Genomic DNA, 17,380 nt, shown 5'->3' with positions numbered 1-17,380 from the left:
TGAATCTGGTCTTTTCTTGTCAGGTCCTCATATGCCACAAACAGATAATTTAGTCTTTTTTTTTTTCCTTTGCTGTTATTCTTTGCTAGTTCTTCCCAATGGATTGTCACAGGAGATCACACTGTATTTTTTCCCTCCACTTGGCTGTTTTTCATTACTTGACATCTCCTACAATGATCAGTCCCCATTGATAATAGCTTATTGGAACATCATTATTTAAGCAGTTCTGGAAAGACTAGGTTTTAAAAAGGAGGAGCAATAGTATCATACAATTGATACAAAAAGGGTGATATCATTTTGACATACTTTAATATTATGCCTCCTTTTGGAAGGGGTCTCTTTTTAGATGAGCTAACAGAACTGTTTTATTTAATTTAAACTTTCCTTTTATATATAAACATTTCTCAGTTCCATGAAACTCATGTATTAGTTATTTTTCCCTAAGCGTTGAAGAAGGTACCTTCCTAAATCCAAAAGATAATGAGATTAAATTAAGAAGATCAGGATCTTTATGTAGCAGTATAAAAGTGTTTCTAGCTGGCAGATACCCAGGTCCCTCAAACAACTTGTATTTTTTAAAAAGAGGCATTTTTTAGGGACTTGGTTGGAAAAGAAGAAAGCAGTCACTTGACTAAGCAACATGGTAAATACCCTGATAAATATCTGTTCTTTTTAACCGTGCTGGGATAGGTCTTCTGTTTGCACAGGATGATGTAACTGCACTGAAGTCAGTGGAACTGGGCTGACTTGAAGTCAACAACTATGGATGCTGTATGAAAAGGTTGTGATTCTTTTTAAAAAAAGGCATCACAACCTTCCAAACAATCTGTGTTTTTTGTTGATTTATTTTTAATAAAAAGGAAAAAAAAAAGAAGTGAAAAATCATGTAATAGAAGAAGTGTATACTTAGTTTCAAAGTTTAACCATATTGTCGGAAAGATAATAAACAAATGGTCCACATTTCTAATATGTGCAAGACAGTGCTAAGTATGTGGCTAGCAATAGCTGGCAAAGCAGAGGAGGAAAGCAGAGGTAGCTGCCAGAAGCTCACAGGCAGGGAGCAACACCATACAAGCATCAAATGCCCATTAGCAGGGAAGTAGAGGGAAAACCAAAGCCAAATATAAGGATGATGTCTGTGCAGCTGAAAGTCGGCTGAAATGTCCCATCTGTCTCATGAAGTCCTGACTGGGGCTAAAGCTTCCAACAACATAAAAAGATGTGATTCAGGACAGAACAAAATGTAATGTAAGTTCCTTTGTATCCACCGCAGCACATCCTACAGGACAAAGTTTGAACATCTTAGCATGGTGTTATGGGCAAAGTGCTGCTCTGATGGCTTTCTTACCAGTATTATTTTAATAGGGCACAAAATTGGCAGTTGTCCTTAAAAAAATCCCTAAAACATTTCTATGGGACATATCCTAAATATTCTTGCTGATTTAGAGCTGAGGTAGTAAAGCCCCATATCCCAAATTTCTCAGGTCCATTCACATTTCAACTTCTGTGTGCTTCTGCTGTAGTTCATCAACCAGTGGTTGCAATAACCCCCAGGTGATGCTCATAAAAAGTAGATGGCCGAGTTAAAGAGAGCTTTGAGGACTTTCTTGGCAAAAAATACTAGAGAATAATATCACATTTGTCTCTCAGAATATAAACTGATTTTCTGATGTGACATTTAATTACTTTCCTTGTTCTATATTAACTTTAGGAATACACAGTAAGAGAGTAGAAAATAATTGTTTTAAATAGGAGGCACTGGTATAATAAATACACTATCTGGAAACATATGCAAATGCTTTATCCTACTGTTGTCATATTTAATTGTTGAATCTTGATAACAATACAGTTAGTTGCTGAGTATAGCTAGCTGTGCTTTTCCAGTGCCTTCGAGAGCAGAAATCTATTTGCTGTTGCGTACTTACTTCTCTCTGTATGTGATACTGAAACACCAGTCTGTTATGGAACTATTCATGTGAAATGTGAAGATTTCAAACCTTTCCTGTTCAAGGATGTCTATCTATATACAACTTCCATAGATTTAATGTTATAGGTTCAGAAAGAACTAGTCCTTTAAAAAAATACATTAATAGGGAGGGACTAACCCTGTACCTGCCTCTCTATCCATAGGAATAGTGCTGTTCCCATAAGTAAGAAACGTGCTAGTTGGGGCCTTCCAGTGGTTATTTGCCATCTGTGCTTTGGGGCGTTTACCTTGGCAATAACTCCTCTCTTCCCCAAATACTATCTATTTACAGTTAGATTAATTTGTTCCTTGTATTTATGTTAATATTTCAGCTGATCTGTGGTTTGCTGTGTGAATGATCCTTCCTCATCTCAAATTTAGCCTTCAGATTTATTCTAAAAACTACATCTCTCTGTGATCCTTGTATGCAAAGCAGAGTCATTCCAGAAATCTGTCTTACCTTCACACAGGAAAGTCTCATAGGTCCTTGTTTGTTACTTCCCATTACAAACAAAATGACACATAGCATTCATATTGATGAACACTTGTAAACTCAGATTAATAACTATATTATTAATTTCACATCACATATTTGCTTTATTCATGAGTAAGAATTAGGTAGAGAAAAGACAAAGAAATGGGCCTGATGATCTCAGGACCCTCCGTGATCTCATGCCCCCACCATGTCTTGGGGGCATCAAATACATCTTGGCCTAAGCAGAGACCTCAAGTATTTCCAGACCAATTTAAGATGAGAGTGACATATCTCTCTTTCCAGGCCTCAGACCAGAAAAAGGCAGATTTTTTTGTTTTTTCTTGTAGACATCTGCTGTGCTACTGGGTACTACTTTGAAACGTCAACAAAAGCTCTTTCCAAACAGGCTGGGAATATTTTTTTCAAGAGCACTTAGATGAATTAAGGAATCAAAGTCCCATTTCATAAGCTAGTGAGCAATCTTCTGAGCTAGTCATCTATGATCAAGGAGGATGACCTGAAAAATTATTTGCCTTCCCTTCTGAAAGAATCCTCTGGAGTTTAAATCAGCATAGATAGTGTCATATTGAGCACACACATATACTGGGGAGGGAGGGGGAGGGGGGGGAGGAGAAGAATAAGTTGAAAAAAAAGCTGAATCATAAAGAAAGATTTGCAGCCTTCAATTTATTTGTTGTTTTTTCATAAGTTCAGAATGTCATCTAGAGAAGACAGATTGGAGTTTACATTCATTTACATTCCCTTGAGGACAATTTTCACAGTAAGGCTTGCTTTCTTATTGGTACTAGCAGTGTCTGTACAGAGATTCATTCACAGCTAGCATGGTTTGGAGATGGTGATTGCACAGTAGGCTTTGAGTGTCTAGTAATATTTAGGCACAAAAGCCACTGAGTTGCCCAAAAGCAATTAGAGAAGTAAGTGAATTAGCAAGAGTGCATGGTGATGGCCATGTCAAGGGGGATAAAAAGCATCTTCTGTTTTGGGGGTGAGTTAATGTACAGCTACTTTCATGTAAGTTTAGATTTGCACAATTAAAATAAGAAAGCTGGGAAACAAATTAAGATTTCATGAGGAATACTAATTTGATCTTGATAAAACTTCTCCTTATGGTATATGATTTATAGCAAATGTTTAAAACCTGCTCAAATTCAACAAAGATTAAAAAGTTTGGCTGTTGAAGGATAAGAAATGTTTAGGCTCTAAAGTCAACTAATTTTATCACAGTTCCAATTTTATTTAATAAAAGTTATAAAAATGAAACACACACTGACAAATACTTTGAAATTTTCAGAAAAGTGCAGAAGATTAAAATGTGGGGTTAAATTACTTGCCCTGTTTTAAATTCTTCATAATTCTTCATACTTTAATCTGGCAAAATGTTGGCATTATGCATTTGGATCTAAGAGAATATACATATTCAGTTTAAAATTGACTCTGATATTAATAAATGTTTAAACCTTTGAGGATATAGAGAAGAGTTTCTTTTATCACCCCACAATTACTGAATCAATCACCATCAGCATATATTTGAATGATCAAATAGCTGATGCTTTAACTTCACTTGACAGTCTAATTCAAAAATTAATAGCATCCTTTGGTTGCCATTACAGTTTGCCTAGGTCCTACCTAACGAAATCCCTTGCAAAGTTTGAAAGAAAAAATGGGAGACCTGAAGTGGGGAACGAGACAGTGTCTTTTGCATTATGCATCTTAAGTTGTATGTGTGAAATAGTGTCTTATTCTCAGATGTGTGCAGAATGAAGATGCAAATTTACCAAAAAAGTTATCACAGCTGTCACGCAAAATGCAAATGTGATGGACCTTCCTAAAATTACATGACCATCTCTCATATTTTAGCATTTTAAGCAGGCTAAAAATTAAGACCTGCATTAGAAATACATAGCTGTCTGTTCAATAAATGTAAGGTCTAACAGTGAATTTGAAGCAATGCACTTATTAGCTAATTTAAATCCTAATAGATAGCCACCAAATAGTTATACTTTTGACCTTTAATGATCCATTATTAGTGTTGTAGTATTGATGTAAATATGAAAACCTTTCCATCCTGCACTGTCTATATTGCAGCTATACTACACATCTTCACAGCTTTCACAACCGCATCTTAACTCTGTGCTTTATTTTCCAAATGAATTTGTATACATGTAAAGTATCATTCCAACTTTCACATTTGAAAAATAATTTGAACCCTATATGAATAAAAAAAAAATAAGACATGTGGTACTCATCTCTAGGAAAAAGTTATGCATAATTATAAGTCAAAATTTGGTTGATTTATTCATAGCTGCTAAGACGTGCATGCCTAATTTGCTGTGCACTATGCTGAAAATTTATCCTGAGGGTATGAAAGACACCTTATAAGACCGTATAAACAGTCACAAGCCAATTACAAGTTTACAATTACATAGCAATCCAAATCCAAACAGCAAGCAAATTCTTTACCGATAGCTTAGCTGACCGCACACCAAAGTTGCCTTGTTTTTTTAAAAAAGACTGCCCTTCTCCTAGCCCTTACACCGATTTTACATGTCTCACCCTGAGTCTAGGGGAATCCAACAGAGAAGTGTTTGATGTTCTACAGACTATCTGGGCCTAACAACTGCTGATTTGAATGGTAATTGTAGGTAAATCTGGGGCAATTAGCTCAGCTTACCTCATTGGGAAAAGAAATCAGAATTTTTGCGGCCAAATTCATTCATCTTAAGATAGGTGAGCTGCATATGAAAATGCTTCTTTTGCTTCATTGACTTTAAAAAATGTTTATAGTAACTATATCAGAGTAGATGTGCACACTGTATGTAAATCACACCCTCTAGGTATCTAGAATATGCACAGGTGGAGCTCAGCTGTGCTAGCACCAGAGTTTCAGTGTAGGATTCATCAATCCTACTGTGTTTTGAACTGTCAACAGTGGCAGGTCTAAACTGTCTTCCAAGCTGGAGAGAGACTATCAGCACATCAGCAGAGACAGAAAATCCACTTCAGACCAGCTCTACTGTGGTCCTGTAGACTGAATGCCCATCAGTAGTGTGAGTGCCTTAGGTGCATTCCTGGAGCCCATCCTCAAGTTTAGTTTAATTTGAAAGGAATCCAGGTCATGAAATCCAAGAGGGCTTTGCTATGCAAACAAAATATATTAAGTGACCATGATTGGATTTGCTGTGAATGTGCACTCCTTATCCGAATTAAAACACTAATATAAATGTACTTTTTCAGAATGAGGTGCTACTTGTTTGGCAGAATGTCCTGTTGACATTGAAGATCCCATTAAGCTATTGTAGTAGGAACTTAGCATATTTGAGATTCCAGCTCTGTACTTTGGAGAAGACTTCATTGTATGGGCTGTTTCCATAGTGTAACTTCAAAAATAAAGGTAGCACAGTAGGACCGATTCAAGACTTTCCATTGAGTCTACGCTCCACTTTCTTCCTGCAGGAATTATTAAATATTTTGTAATTAGTTATGCATTTATTTTCTGCTCTAGTCAAACGGTTATATTAACTAGTATTCACTCTCACCTTTGAGGTTCATATACTAATGCTGCTTCTATGTAGAATCACTCATCTTTTAGGTGGGTATGTTCTGTTGACTGGCTAGATAATGTACCATCAATGTGCCATCAATCTATTGCTTTGTCCCAGAATTTCCACTTTCCAGTGGTTGTGTTCTAGCTCTGAATGTTAAACAAGTTGCATGTGGAGTTTATGTACTGTTCACCATATGTGCAGCCACTTCTTGTGTTGCTGTCAATGGTTTTATTATTTCCCATCTTTACCTCAAGTGTTGTGCTCAATGACTAGGTCTGAAAGTGATAATTACTTCCCCACTGCAGAGACAAACTGATTTACATATTTATCAAGGGGAAACTGGATGGCTCGGAGAATACCACAGAAACATTTGCATATTTATAACTGAAATACACAAAAGCTAAAATTAAGATAGGGATGTCTTGATCTTAGTTACTAAGCTTGTTTTTATACAAAGGTTTTAGTCAGTGGATTTTGTAATCAGATCAGTGCATTAAAAAGTGAAGTATCTTTTTTTCATCACATAAAATCAACACAGAGATTAAAATGATTGTTAGCTTGTGAATGATGGTGTGCAGAAGATGCAATATTAAGTTTTCATAAGGTAAAAATCTTAGCATTTGAGCCCTAAAGAGATGATGAACTGTGGAATTACCTTAATTTAACTCCTGTAGCAGGAAGAGGGTCCCAAGAGGTTTACTACGTAGTGGTTGTATAATTGAATGCCATCAATATCTTTTCTGGGAGAAGTATGGGCTTCCAGATACTTATGTACATAGGGTTAATTTGTAGTATTTCATGCATGTATTCAAAGCATGCCTGGCTTGCCACTCACAGACGTGAACCCCTTCAGCTGAGTACAAGTTAGTTGTGATTCTGGTTAATGATGCTATTCAAAACCAAACATAAGTATCAGTCGGAAATTCTGAAACAGCAAATAAATAAAAAAAAACCCCAACCAAAAAAACCCCCTGCCTCTTCTAGGCAGAGATGTGATGGCTGATCTTCCCAGATCACTCGTTGTCCAATAATTGTCTCAAGTTTAGTGTAACCCTCTGGATACCACAGAGGTATGTGAAAGTCTGCTGGAGTGGGAAAAGAATGTTATATTTACAGGAATTCCCTTTACCATCCACTGTCTTGTCCTGAGACAGGTCCTTAACCCTCCTTCTGAAGCCTGTTTTTAATTCAAATCTGGCAAACTGCTTTAAAGCTTTCCTCATGAATAGAGAGACTATTTCGTCTTAACATCTAGGTTACACAGAGGTATTCTGTATTTTAGAGCTTTTTATTCATAATTTCAGCAAGACTCTGAATTATTTCATATTCATACAAATAACATTTCTGTCCTATTGACTTCAAATAACAGCTAATTTATGAATCAAATGCATTTTTTCATATGCTTGCTTGACTAAATCTTTGAACAGTTTTTCAAATCACTAACACATTTGTAAACATGTTATTGTTTTTCAATGTTTTTACCTTGTTTTCAAATGAATAGTCATTTTTTATAAACCCTATTGCTTAATGTAGATGAGTACAGTAGGAGTTTTACATGGGTCAAAACTCCAGAAATTATGTTCAGCATTAGAGAGGCTGGTTCAGCTACCATTCATGCTGAGTTAGTGAAGCTGAATAGCAGCATGGCACTCTCAGGTTCCTTCTAAAGAACAGAGTCAATTGCTTTTATCACTTTCACATGGCTATCCCTCCACTGAAATTGGCATTTTCACTTTAAGAATGAAACAACTCTTTATAATTTAACACAGCTTGAAGCAAGAGTGGAGAGCAGGATGTAGAGCAGTCCTCAGTATATTTTGGAGGAAGCTTTACTTAAATGTTGGAACACTGATGTACTAATTAAAACAGTAACATCTTAATGCTGTCCTTAATCTGTTTTGTATCTTACAAATACAGATGAAGGAAAACTATCTGATGATCTAATACCTTTGTCAGCTACAATGTTAGCCACCTATATACATTTCTAGAACGGCAATAGTAGGAAAAACTTCATTTGAAATTCTAGTTACTAAATAGCTTCAGAAATTATACAGCTCCTTCAGTGTTAGATTGATTTTGTTGTTCAGAAATGTTGTCTTTGCATATCTGTTCTGTTCAAATCAGAAAAAAATGTGTATGATAGCATCCACAGAGACCAGTGCATTTGTTAATTTTTTAGAACATGGCTTTCAAGTGAGTCTTTTCAATCAAGCATCCTTCCATTTTTATTGATAATTTCCTACACTGGGGATAGCAAGCTACTGTTGCTTGAACAGAGCTACAGTTTTCCCAGTGTTCTGGCTTATTTATGCTATGGTTTCATATTACATTCAAAAAGTCTTCTAAAATTTGTATTGCTTTCTGCAACCAACAATGGGCCTCAAAAGGGATACTAAGCCAGCTGAAGCCGCACGCTTGTAATTCAAGAGCATATGACATATGATACCCTTCCAATCATATTTTATGGGTGAAGCAATACAGTTTACCATCTTCTCTTACTCAGATGTCATTTATCTGTTCACCACATTCATTAAAGTGTGTTGCTCATGTAGTTGCATGCCTAGCACTTTGGGTAGGATTCATCTTACTGTCCTTGATGTCTAATATGAAGGCATTTAGTTTTGAGCTAGTTGCCTGTATTCTCTTTTTGAGTCAACAGGTAAAAAAGGCCTTTTTGCAGTTGTGATTCACCTCTTCCGAAATTAGGCAGCTAAAATAGGTTAGATGAAACTCCTCCTTGTTCATTAACTGTCATTGCCTGGGAATGTTTATACATCAATTTTAACTTAATTCTAAAGTCTTTGTGAAATCTACTGAAGTAGTAAGAGTGGAAGAGTTAGAGTAAAAGTGAAATTAAATTGGTATAGGAAAACAGTAAAGGATGTATTTTGCCTACTTTGCCTACTTTGCCTACTTTTGCCTACTACTACAAAATTGATACAATATTGCATGTGAAATATATCTGTTCATAGAGATCCACAATACATTCTTTGCATTTTTCTTCTGTATTGGTTACCATTTAGAAATGCTAATAAGTGAATATATTACATTTGTTAACAGTAGCTACATCATTCAGATGCACTTTAATGGGGCTCCTGGTAACACACACTTTATTGCTTATTTATAGTTTTCATTCTATATGGTGTCAGTGTTCAAGATGAAAATAGAAATGGAAGTTTTGCTTCATTTCTGTGAGTGCATTGTGATTGCCATTCTCTGACAATAGTGTTATTTGAATTACTACTATTACTCCATCTGTACTGAAAAATGCTGTTGCTAAAATAAATTGTAATTTTATCATTTGGTAATAAACCCTAATGTAGTAAATCCTCTTTGTGTTTAATTATCCAAATGAAGGAAGTGGAAGTTTTATCACTGAGTTCAACAAGCTTTGGATGAGAATTTCTAAGCAAATTATTGGGGTTTTTTTTTTTCTGAAATGGGTAACATTTGAGTGTCAGATTTTTTTTTTCCAGGCTAAGTCAAGCTACTCAACCTTTTTTTTGAAAAAAAAAGTCATCATAATGATGACTGCTTTATATAATTAATTGTGATAGCAAGACATTTTTCATTGCTTCTCATTTTTTCCCAGATTAATTAGGAAATCAAAATGGCCATTACTGAATGACAGCAGATGTCGTTGATTACCAGAGATCATTTCATGTGATGTACTGAGTGGGATTCTTGTTTTATTTTTATTTTGTTTTAAATACAGGATGAATTTAAAAATCCAATTTCATCAAGTAAAACTGCATAGGTTAAAAAAATGCATTTGTGCATGTCATTGCACATATATTTCTTTGTGTAATCCTATTTATTATTATTATAATAGAATCAGAAAATCATAGATTGATACATGTTGGAAGGGAACGCTGGAGGCCATGTGGCTGAATACCCACACGTAATGTCCTAATTTATCTATATACTCCACTTTTTTATCATCATTGCCACCTTTCCAAGGGATATTGTAATTACTTAGCAAGTATATTCTCCAAACAATCTCAGAAGCCAGTGAGAAATTAGCTCTTTCTTTCCTGGCACTAAGTCCACCTGCTGCAGCAGGCGAATGGCTTGTCAGATGGATCTGCGTGATTTTCCCTCAACCCACCAACTTTAAAATGTCAGCCTTTGTAACAGATTTTCCTCAGCTCTGTTGGGAAATTTCAACTCCCACAAGGTTTCAAAATTTACATAAACAAACTCTCCTACTCTTACATTTCTTCTTTGCTCCTAGTTTACAAACAGGACCAATGGGTATCACTTATTTAACTGGTGGTGTTCCTTTATTCATAAACCAGTCATTTGAGCTGATCAGAAATGAAGACAGTCAACCTTTTTAACAAGGCAATTTTAGAATGCTGTAACATTAAAAGACAAGTAGAAATAGTAGCAATAAGGTAAGGTAACTACTCCTTATCCAGAAAAAAGAGCATAGTAACAGAAATGATGATCTGAAAATTGTTACAGAAGGCTCTGTATTTCAAAGTCCTTATCTCATCCACTTTTACACAATAATTGGGCATCAGCTGATGCCCAGTTCTTAGTGGACAGGTGAGCAAATCAAAATTAAAATTCAAATTGGACCATTCTTAGATGTTTAAATGAAAAGAATAAAGATAAAAAAGTTGTGAAGACAGAATTATCTTTATATGTTCTGGGATTCCTAAAGGACAAGGTTAAAGCTCATTTGCAGGCTGATGTGAAGAAGTATATTCTTATACTTTGTTCGGTTTCCAGGACCAATAATTTTAGATTCCTAATCAGTATAAAATTCACTGGAGCAAGTTACAAAGAACGACTTTACTCTCATTCATATAGAAACCCTCTTTAAAAAACTCAGTCTAAATAGGTTTAAATGTAATTTATGTGCACTGCAAGGCTCTCCACAGTGCCAAGGTAGTGTGAGGAGCCCTTTGTGAAAATGAAATGTGAGCCCATAGTGCCTTGGAATTTCAGAGCATATCCATGTGTATTCTTCTTTTAAATACGTGCACATGTGTGTGTTTATTACCTTGCACATTTTGAGTTTAGTCAATGTCTATTCTTATATGATGAGAAATTAGGGACTAGTTAGTAGGTTTGATAATGAAACTGTGTGGTCTCCAGAGGCACTCCATACATTAAGTTGCTTTTTTTTCTTAGAGTCTTATTCTAACACTCAGACTGAGATTTTTGCCATGCTGCCTCTATAGGTTGCTAGGCAGCAAAGCTTTACCCCCAAATTCTTAGCTCTATTCTGCATGCTGAGACTCTTTTAGATATCCTCAGTGGTTTGAATCTTCTTGTTGAGGGGTTTCCTTGATTGAGAGCAACTGCTTCCAAAGGCTCTCTGTGCATCAGCCCTATTCTCCGATGTGCACAAATCTTCTCATTTTATACTTCAAGAAATCCTGCAGCAATTGAACCATGGTCCTGATTGCAACAAGCCTTGTGCAATCGTCCCCTACTGTATGCTGCATAGTGCCAATTGCTAAGCATAATAATGTTTATATGGAAAGCGATCTTAAAATACATAAGGATAAAACTATTTGTACTTGCCAAGGTTAATGAAAAAAGCCACTTGAAGACATTAAGGCTGGTTTGTTTGTTTTTTTTTTTTTTTTTAGGGCAGATTCTGGATGTCCTGGAGAAATATAATCTGAGTAATAAAACTCTTGTATACTTTACATCTGACCAGGGGGCTCATGTTGAAGAAATCTCCAGTTCTGGAGAAGTCCACGGAGGATACAATGGCATGTATAAAGGTGAACATTCTCTGATGATTCTTAAAAAAAGTGTCAGAAAGTATCATCTCCTTGTTTTTGCTCCAAAACTGTAATGTACTCTGTGGCCAAGAAGATCAAAACTCGATTCCTTGGCAATAAACTTCTCATGACTGTCATCCTAAATTCAAACATAGGCAGTAAATATAAGGGGTTTACTTGTCAAATACAGCAGCTTAACCAGAGTACATACTGAGCCAGAGCTCTGTGGAGTTTTAAGACTAGCAAATATACTCTTGAACTGGGCAGAGATACAACTTTGGAAGGATGTCAGTTCATAGTACTTTACTATAACAGCTGGATAGCAGAATAGAAAAGAAACCAAGGTGGTTTGTGAGCCATCAGGAATTGTAAATAGGAGCTAAATACCATGGAGTGAGTGGGTTCACACAAAGATAGGATATAGAAAAGGTGGGAGAATCAGTAACAAAGTCCAGTGTATTCATTACAGAAAAAGGAAAGGAAGGTTAGGTTAAAAAAGAAAAATGAGGAGCTGAATTGAGTTTGGGATGGGCAAGTTCAACAACAACAGAAGAGGAAAAGATTTCAAGCAGAAAAGACTGAGTTGGAGAAGAGAGTTTTGAAAATAATGCATAACACACTTATGAATTGAGGACCGATTTGGAAATGGAGAGAGTTTAGTTAAAAGGACAGAGTTTAGTTGTATTCTTTTAGTACAGGTCTGGAGGAGATTAATAATCCAAAATCTGTTTATTCTGGCTTAAAATGTGTTTAAAGTCTACCTTATTGTAATATACTTTTTCCTAGTGATATCATACAACAATACTGAAAGGTACTGCTTTTGTTGCACTACGTTGATCTTGTAGAAAGAAAAATTCCAGTTTAGCAAACAGCCTTCTTAGTTAGTTCCCATGTCTCTGGCATGGTGGTCCCTTCAGTCAACAGGAATGTAATACACCACTGGATATCTTTGAGAACATGGTTCCAACATGGGGATGAACATCATTATTGTCAGCAATGTATTTTTGAGAAAGGCAGAACAAGAGGAGGTAATAGGGTAATAGGATGAGAGAATGAAGGATGTGGAGATGGAGGAATTCTGCTTGATAGCATGGCTATAACATTCATAGATTGGTCATAATCAAAGGATATGATTATTCAGTCACAGACTGCCCATAGACAACATTGTCAAGTATGAAATAAAGGATTCTCTCTGATAAACTACAGAAAACAGTGTTCACAAGTGTGCAAGTGGTGGACACACAGCATCAGGGAAATGAATGTCAAAATGTTTTTAATAGTCTTCAATCTTATTGAAATAGGGTAGGAATGCTTGGGATTATTATTTTTAAAGAAATGCAGTGAATATTCTTGTTCTTTTACCAGAGATAAAGTTCTTTTCATTCTTTCACTAGGAAGTGGCTCTGTAATTTTTTTCCCCTCATATTTCAAGGGACAAGATCAAAGAAATCCAGCATTTTTTTGGAAAGTCATTTACCAAACTTGAAACTTTTAGTTGTAGAGAGAAAGAAGTAAATTGCCTTTAGGTATGATTTTTTAAAAAAGTAATATTGCAGAACTACAAAATCACGTAGTAGTTGAGTCTGGAATGCACCTCTCAAGGTCTGTAGTCCTAGCCCCTGCAGAGCAGGGTCAGCTAGAGCAGGTTGCTCAGGGCTGTGTCCAGTCAATTATGAAAATCTCCAATGATGGAGACTCCACAGCCTCTCTGGCAACTTGCTCCGGTGTTTGATCACACTCACTGTAAAAAAAGCTTTTTCTTAAGTTTAAATGGAATGTTCCGTGTTTCACTTTATGCCTATTGCCTCTTGTCCTGTCACTGGGCACCACTGAAAAGAGCCTGTCTCTGTTCTCTTTACTGAGGTAAATCCATGTATCCATACGTAAGATCCCACTGAGCCTTCTCTTCTCCAGGCTGAACAGTTCTAACTCTCTCAGCCTCTCCTTATATATCGAATGCTCCAACTGCTTAATCATTTTCATGGTCCTCCTTTGAACTCATTCCAGTATGTCCATGTCTCTCTCGTACTGGGGAGCTCTGCACTTGGACCCAGAACTCCAGGTGGGTCTCACCAGTGCTGAGCAGAGAATAAGGATCATCTCCCTTGACTTGCTGGAAATGTTCTTCCTAATGCAGCCCAGGATGATGCTGGCCTTCCGTGCCACAAGGGCACATTGCTGGCTCACGTTCAGCTAGTTGTCTACCAGGACCCTCAGGTCCTTCTCTGCACAGCTGCTTTCCAGCCAGTCAGACCCCAGTCTTTACTGGTCCTAGAGGTTATTACTCTGCAGATGCAGGACTTGGTATTTCCCTTTGCTGAACTTCATGAGGTTCCTTTTGGCCCATTTCTCCAGCCGGTCGAGGTCCCTCTGGATGGTGGCACAACTGTCAGTGATCAGCCACTCCTCCCAGTTTTGTACCATCTGCAAAACTGCAAAAAGGAAGACAGATAGATATATACAGTAAGCAATAACAATACAGTGAGGTTTTCAAGTGAGAAGACTGTATGGTTTTTAATCAGTAGGTATCTGTCTGAGAAAATGACCCTTATATTTTAAGAGAGCTCAAAGCAAAACAAGCAATGCCAAAGTCATGAGCTTACAAACTATCAGATGGGTCCCCTTGGGCTAGCACCAGAGTGAAATGTGTCTTGAACATTAGCACATAGGCCTTACATAGTGATTTAGGTAATTAAAGTACCATATAATTACATATCTGTAGCTGTAGGCACAGCCTGAGGTGTTTTAGAAGCTCTAAAAAATATTTGCCTTCTAGAATGCCAAACATAAGATACAGGATAAATGCCAAGGAGGAAAAAAAAGACAAATACACTGGGGAATATGCCTTCCTGAGGAACTTTGATTGAATGGAGTCTTCTCTATCAATCCTTGCAAAATTTTATATTCATACTTACAGAATGGAGAACAATTTGAAATAGATCTTACCAGAATTAATAAAAAATCTGATTGATGGGGTTACTTAAGGAGTGATGGGGCTTCTTATTTTTAAAATGAATTGTGTGGTTTACTGTTACCACCTATGCTATGCTGGCAAATGTTGTAATATACTATGGGATATAAAATAATCATGATGTAAGAAACAAAATAATTATTGCGTGAGAGACATTCTTAATAAAATAAAAAGAAATTTAAAGACCCATGCAATCAGTTGAATATTCTTTTGCCATTTTAAAATACAATGAATTCTGCTTTATCTTCCACTCTCTTCATGTCCATAACAGTCTTCAATTTAACAGGGATATTATGCATCATTTTCAAAAGGGCTGAAGTGGAATTGATCCGTTGTTTGCATAATTAGCAATTTTCAAACATAAGAATTTATTCATATTAACAGTCATGTACAATGAAAAGTGTTAGAGTTCTGTACATCTCTGGCAGATTTAATGAAAACCAGACCTGTGAAGCCCTAAGTCTCAGGCACTAGGTAGCAATGTGCCTGAAAAAGCAAAAGAATGATCTTTATGCTGCTTGTACTCATGTGTGCATGCACCACGAATTTGCTTCATCTCATGATTAGTTTACAAAACTGGCAGACATGCACATCCTTTCTCCCTGTCTCTGCTAGACAATCTCTGCTACTTACCTTTTTGTATATGAACACTGCATGAATGCAAATACAAATTAAGCCACTTAACTCTCTTGTCAGAGGTGGAGCAGTATGCTCAGCAAGAATTGGTTCTGCCCTAAAATCAAAAGCTCTCAACAGATCTCCACTATTTGAACTCACTAATTTGTCTTGATATCCAGCCAAATGAGCACCAATAATAAATTTTAAGAAGAGTTTGGAGAGTTAGGCTAGCACTGCAAGACTGAATGCAAAAAGGGGACATTGCTATTTTAAGGTTTGATTACTCTGGATTCTGACTGTGGAACAGTCACCATAAATTTGGATAGCCCTTGAAATTAGAAACCAGAGCTAACACAGTATTTGACTACTTGCTGTCATGCACAGTCTGGTTTATCTATTCAATATTCTTTTTTAGAAGACATTATATAGTAGTATTGAAGTGATGGATGAAAATCATGGCATCTCTTTCGAGTGGCCTTTTTCTGACAGTTGTCAGCATCAGAAGCCTTAAAGGAAGATGCAGGAGCTCTGTAGTGAATAAAGAACATCCCTAAGAAGATCTCCTCCTAATCCTAGATAGTATGACCTTGGTTTAAGATGTGAATCCTGACAATTTAGATTCTACAAAGAGTTTTAGCATTAGTTATATGAATTTTCATCATATAAAGATAGAATTCCACTTTGAGTCTTTCTAAACTCTTAGCATAGCCTAAATGCTTTGGCAATGCGAACACGGTGCTTTCATTGACTATTTTGAAATGGGACAGTTGCAAATTTCATGGAACATCTTGAAGTTTAATACTGTTTCCTCATTGGTATAGGATAAAGGAGGGAAAACTTATTATACCTTCCCTAGCTTACCTTTGTTTTGTATACTTTCATTGTGCCTCTTTCCCTTTAATACCTCATTCAGAAAAGAATTCTCATCAGTCTCTTTCATCAGTCTTAGCTGATGAGTTTTTCCTTGTCCCTAATTTCTTGTTATTTTCTTCTGTGAACTATTTCTAATTGTGAAATACATTCTTTTAAAATCACTTTACAAGTATTACCTTTTTGGTTTTGCCATGAAGTTTCACTACCTGTTTATGTACTTACTTGTTAATATTATCCATTTCATCCTATAGACTGCCTGTTGTCTTTGTATCTTACTGATTACAGATGTGCATTAAGCATTAGTCTTTGCATAGGTCCTTTTTCTTACGTACACAATGGATTATGGTATGAATAACTAAGACCGTAAAACCTAGTTCAGTTGTTTTTTTTTTCTCTAATGTTCGTTGTACTGCAAATATTTTTACAGAATTTGAACTTGCATCTTGTTTCCTGCTCATCCAACTTGGTGTGAAGTCCGTTATCTTTTCTTCTGATTTTGATCAACCTATGGTACTTTGTGTCATACATGGATTTTTCAATTCCACAGCTCACTTTCCTTCCAAAATTGAAGTAAATGTATTAAAATAACAAGGTACTTAATACAAAGTAGCATCAAGGTATCTTACTATTGACTTTTTTTGTAGAAGTGTTGTAGGCTGTTTATTTTGTCTCTTTGTTTCCTGCCTGTTAGTCAGATTTTGATTCGTGACAACCTTTTGTCTCCTAACCCATGATTAATGTTCCAGAAACTTTTTCTGAAGGTCCTTGTCAAAGGTTTAAATCTTTCAAAGGTTTAAATCTAGATACAGCCTTTAAAACAAAAAACTGTGGCTATTTTAGTAAGAATTTCTTCCCAACAACTCAAGACCTTCTTACCTGAACTCCTGAAGGACTCCCGGGTGCATACATGATAATATTTTTTTCCTGGCTACTTAACATTTTGATCAGAAACTGGTCAGAGAAATTATCAGTTTCTTTCAGAAACCTAGTAGTTCCTATGGACCTATTGGGCCAATGGGTCCTTTAAGTCATTTTGGCCTGTTAGTTCCTTTGGCAACTTCCAGTTCGTGATATATTTTTTTAAAACATCTTTGTTTCTATGTATTTTCCTATTTAGCTCTTTATTATTTATACCAGACCACTGAATGCTTTTTCATATATTGGCAT

General features: G+C 36.2%; 1 protein-coding gene across 1 annotated transcript in view; it reads left to right on the top strand.

Annotated features, from left to right (window-relative positions):
• STS (steroid sulfatase) overlaps positions 1 to 17,380 on the top strand; it is a 98,321-nt gene that overhangs the window by 43,106 nt on the left and 37,835 nt on the right. Inside the window, exon 7 of the mRNA XM_075718710.1 lies at positions 11,614 to 11,751. Within this exon, the coding sequence (XP_075574825.1) occupies positions 11,614 to 11,751 (138 nt within the window). The remainder of the gene's footprint in view (positions 1 to 11,613; positions 11,752 to 17,380) is intronic.

Source organism: Pelecanus crispus, chromosome 1 (genome assembly GCF_030463565.1).
Source record: "Pelecanus crispus isolate bPelCri1 chromosome 1, bPelCri1.pri, whole genome shotgun sequence".
Taxonomy (NCBI): Eukaryota; Metazoa; Chordata; class Aves; order Pelecaniformes; family Pelecanidae; genus Pelecanus; species Pelecanus crispus.
Note: the sequence above shows the minus strand (reverse complement) of the source record. Positions and strands in the feature narration are given on the sequence as shown.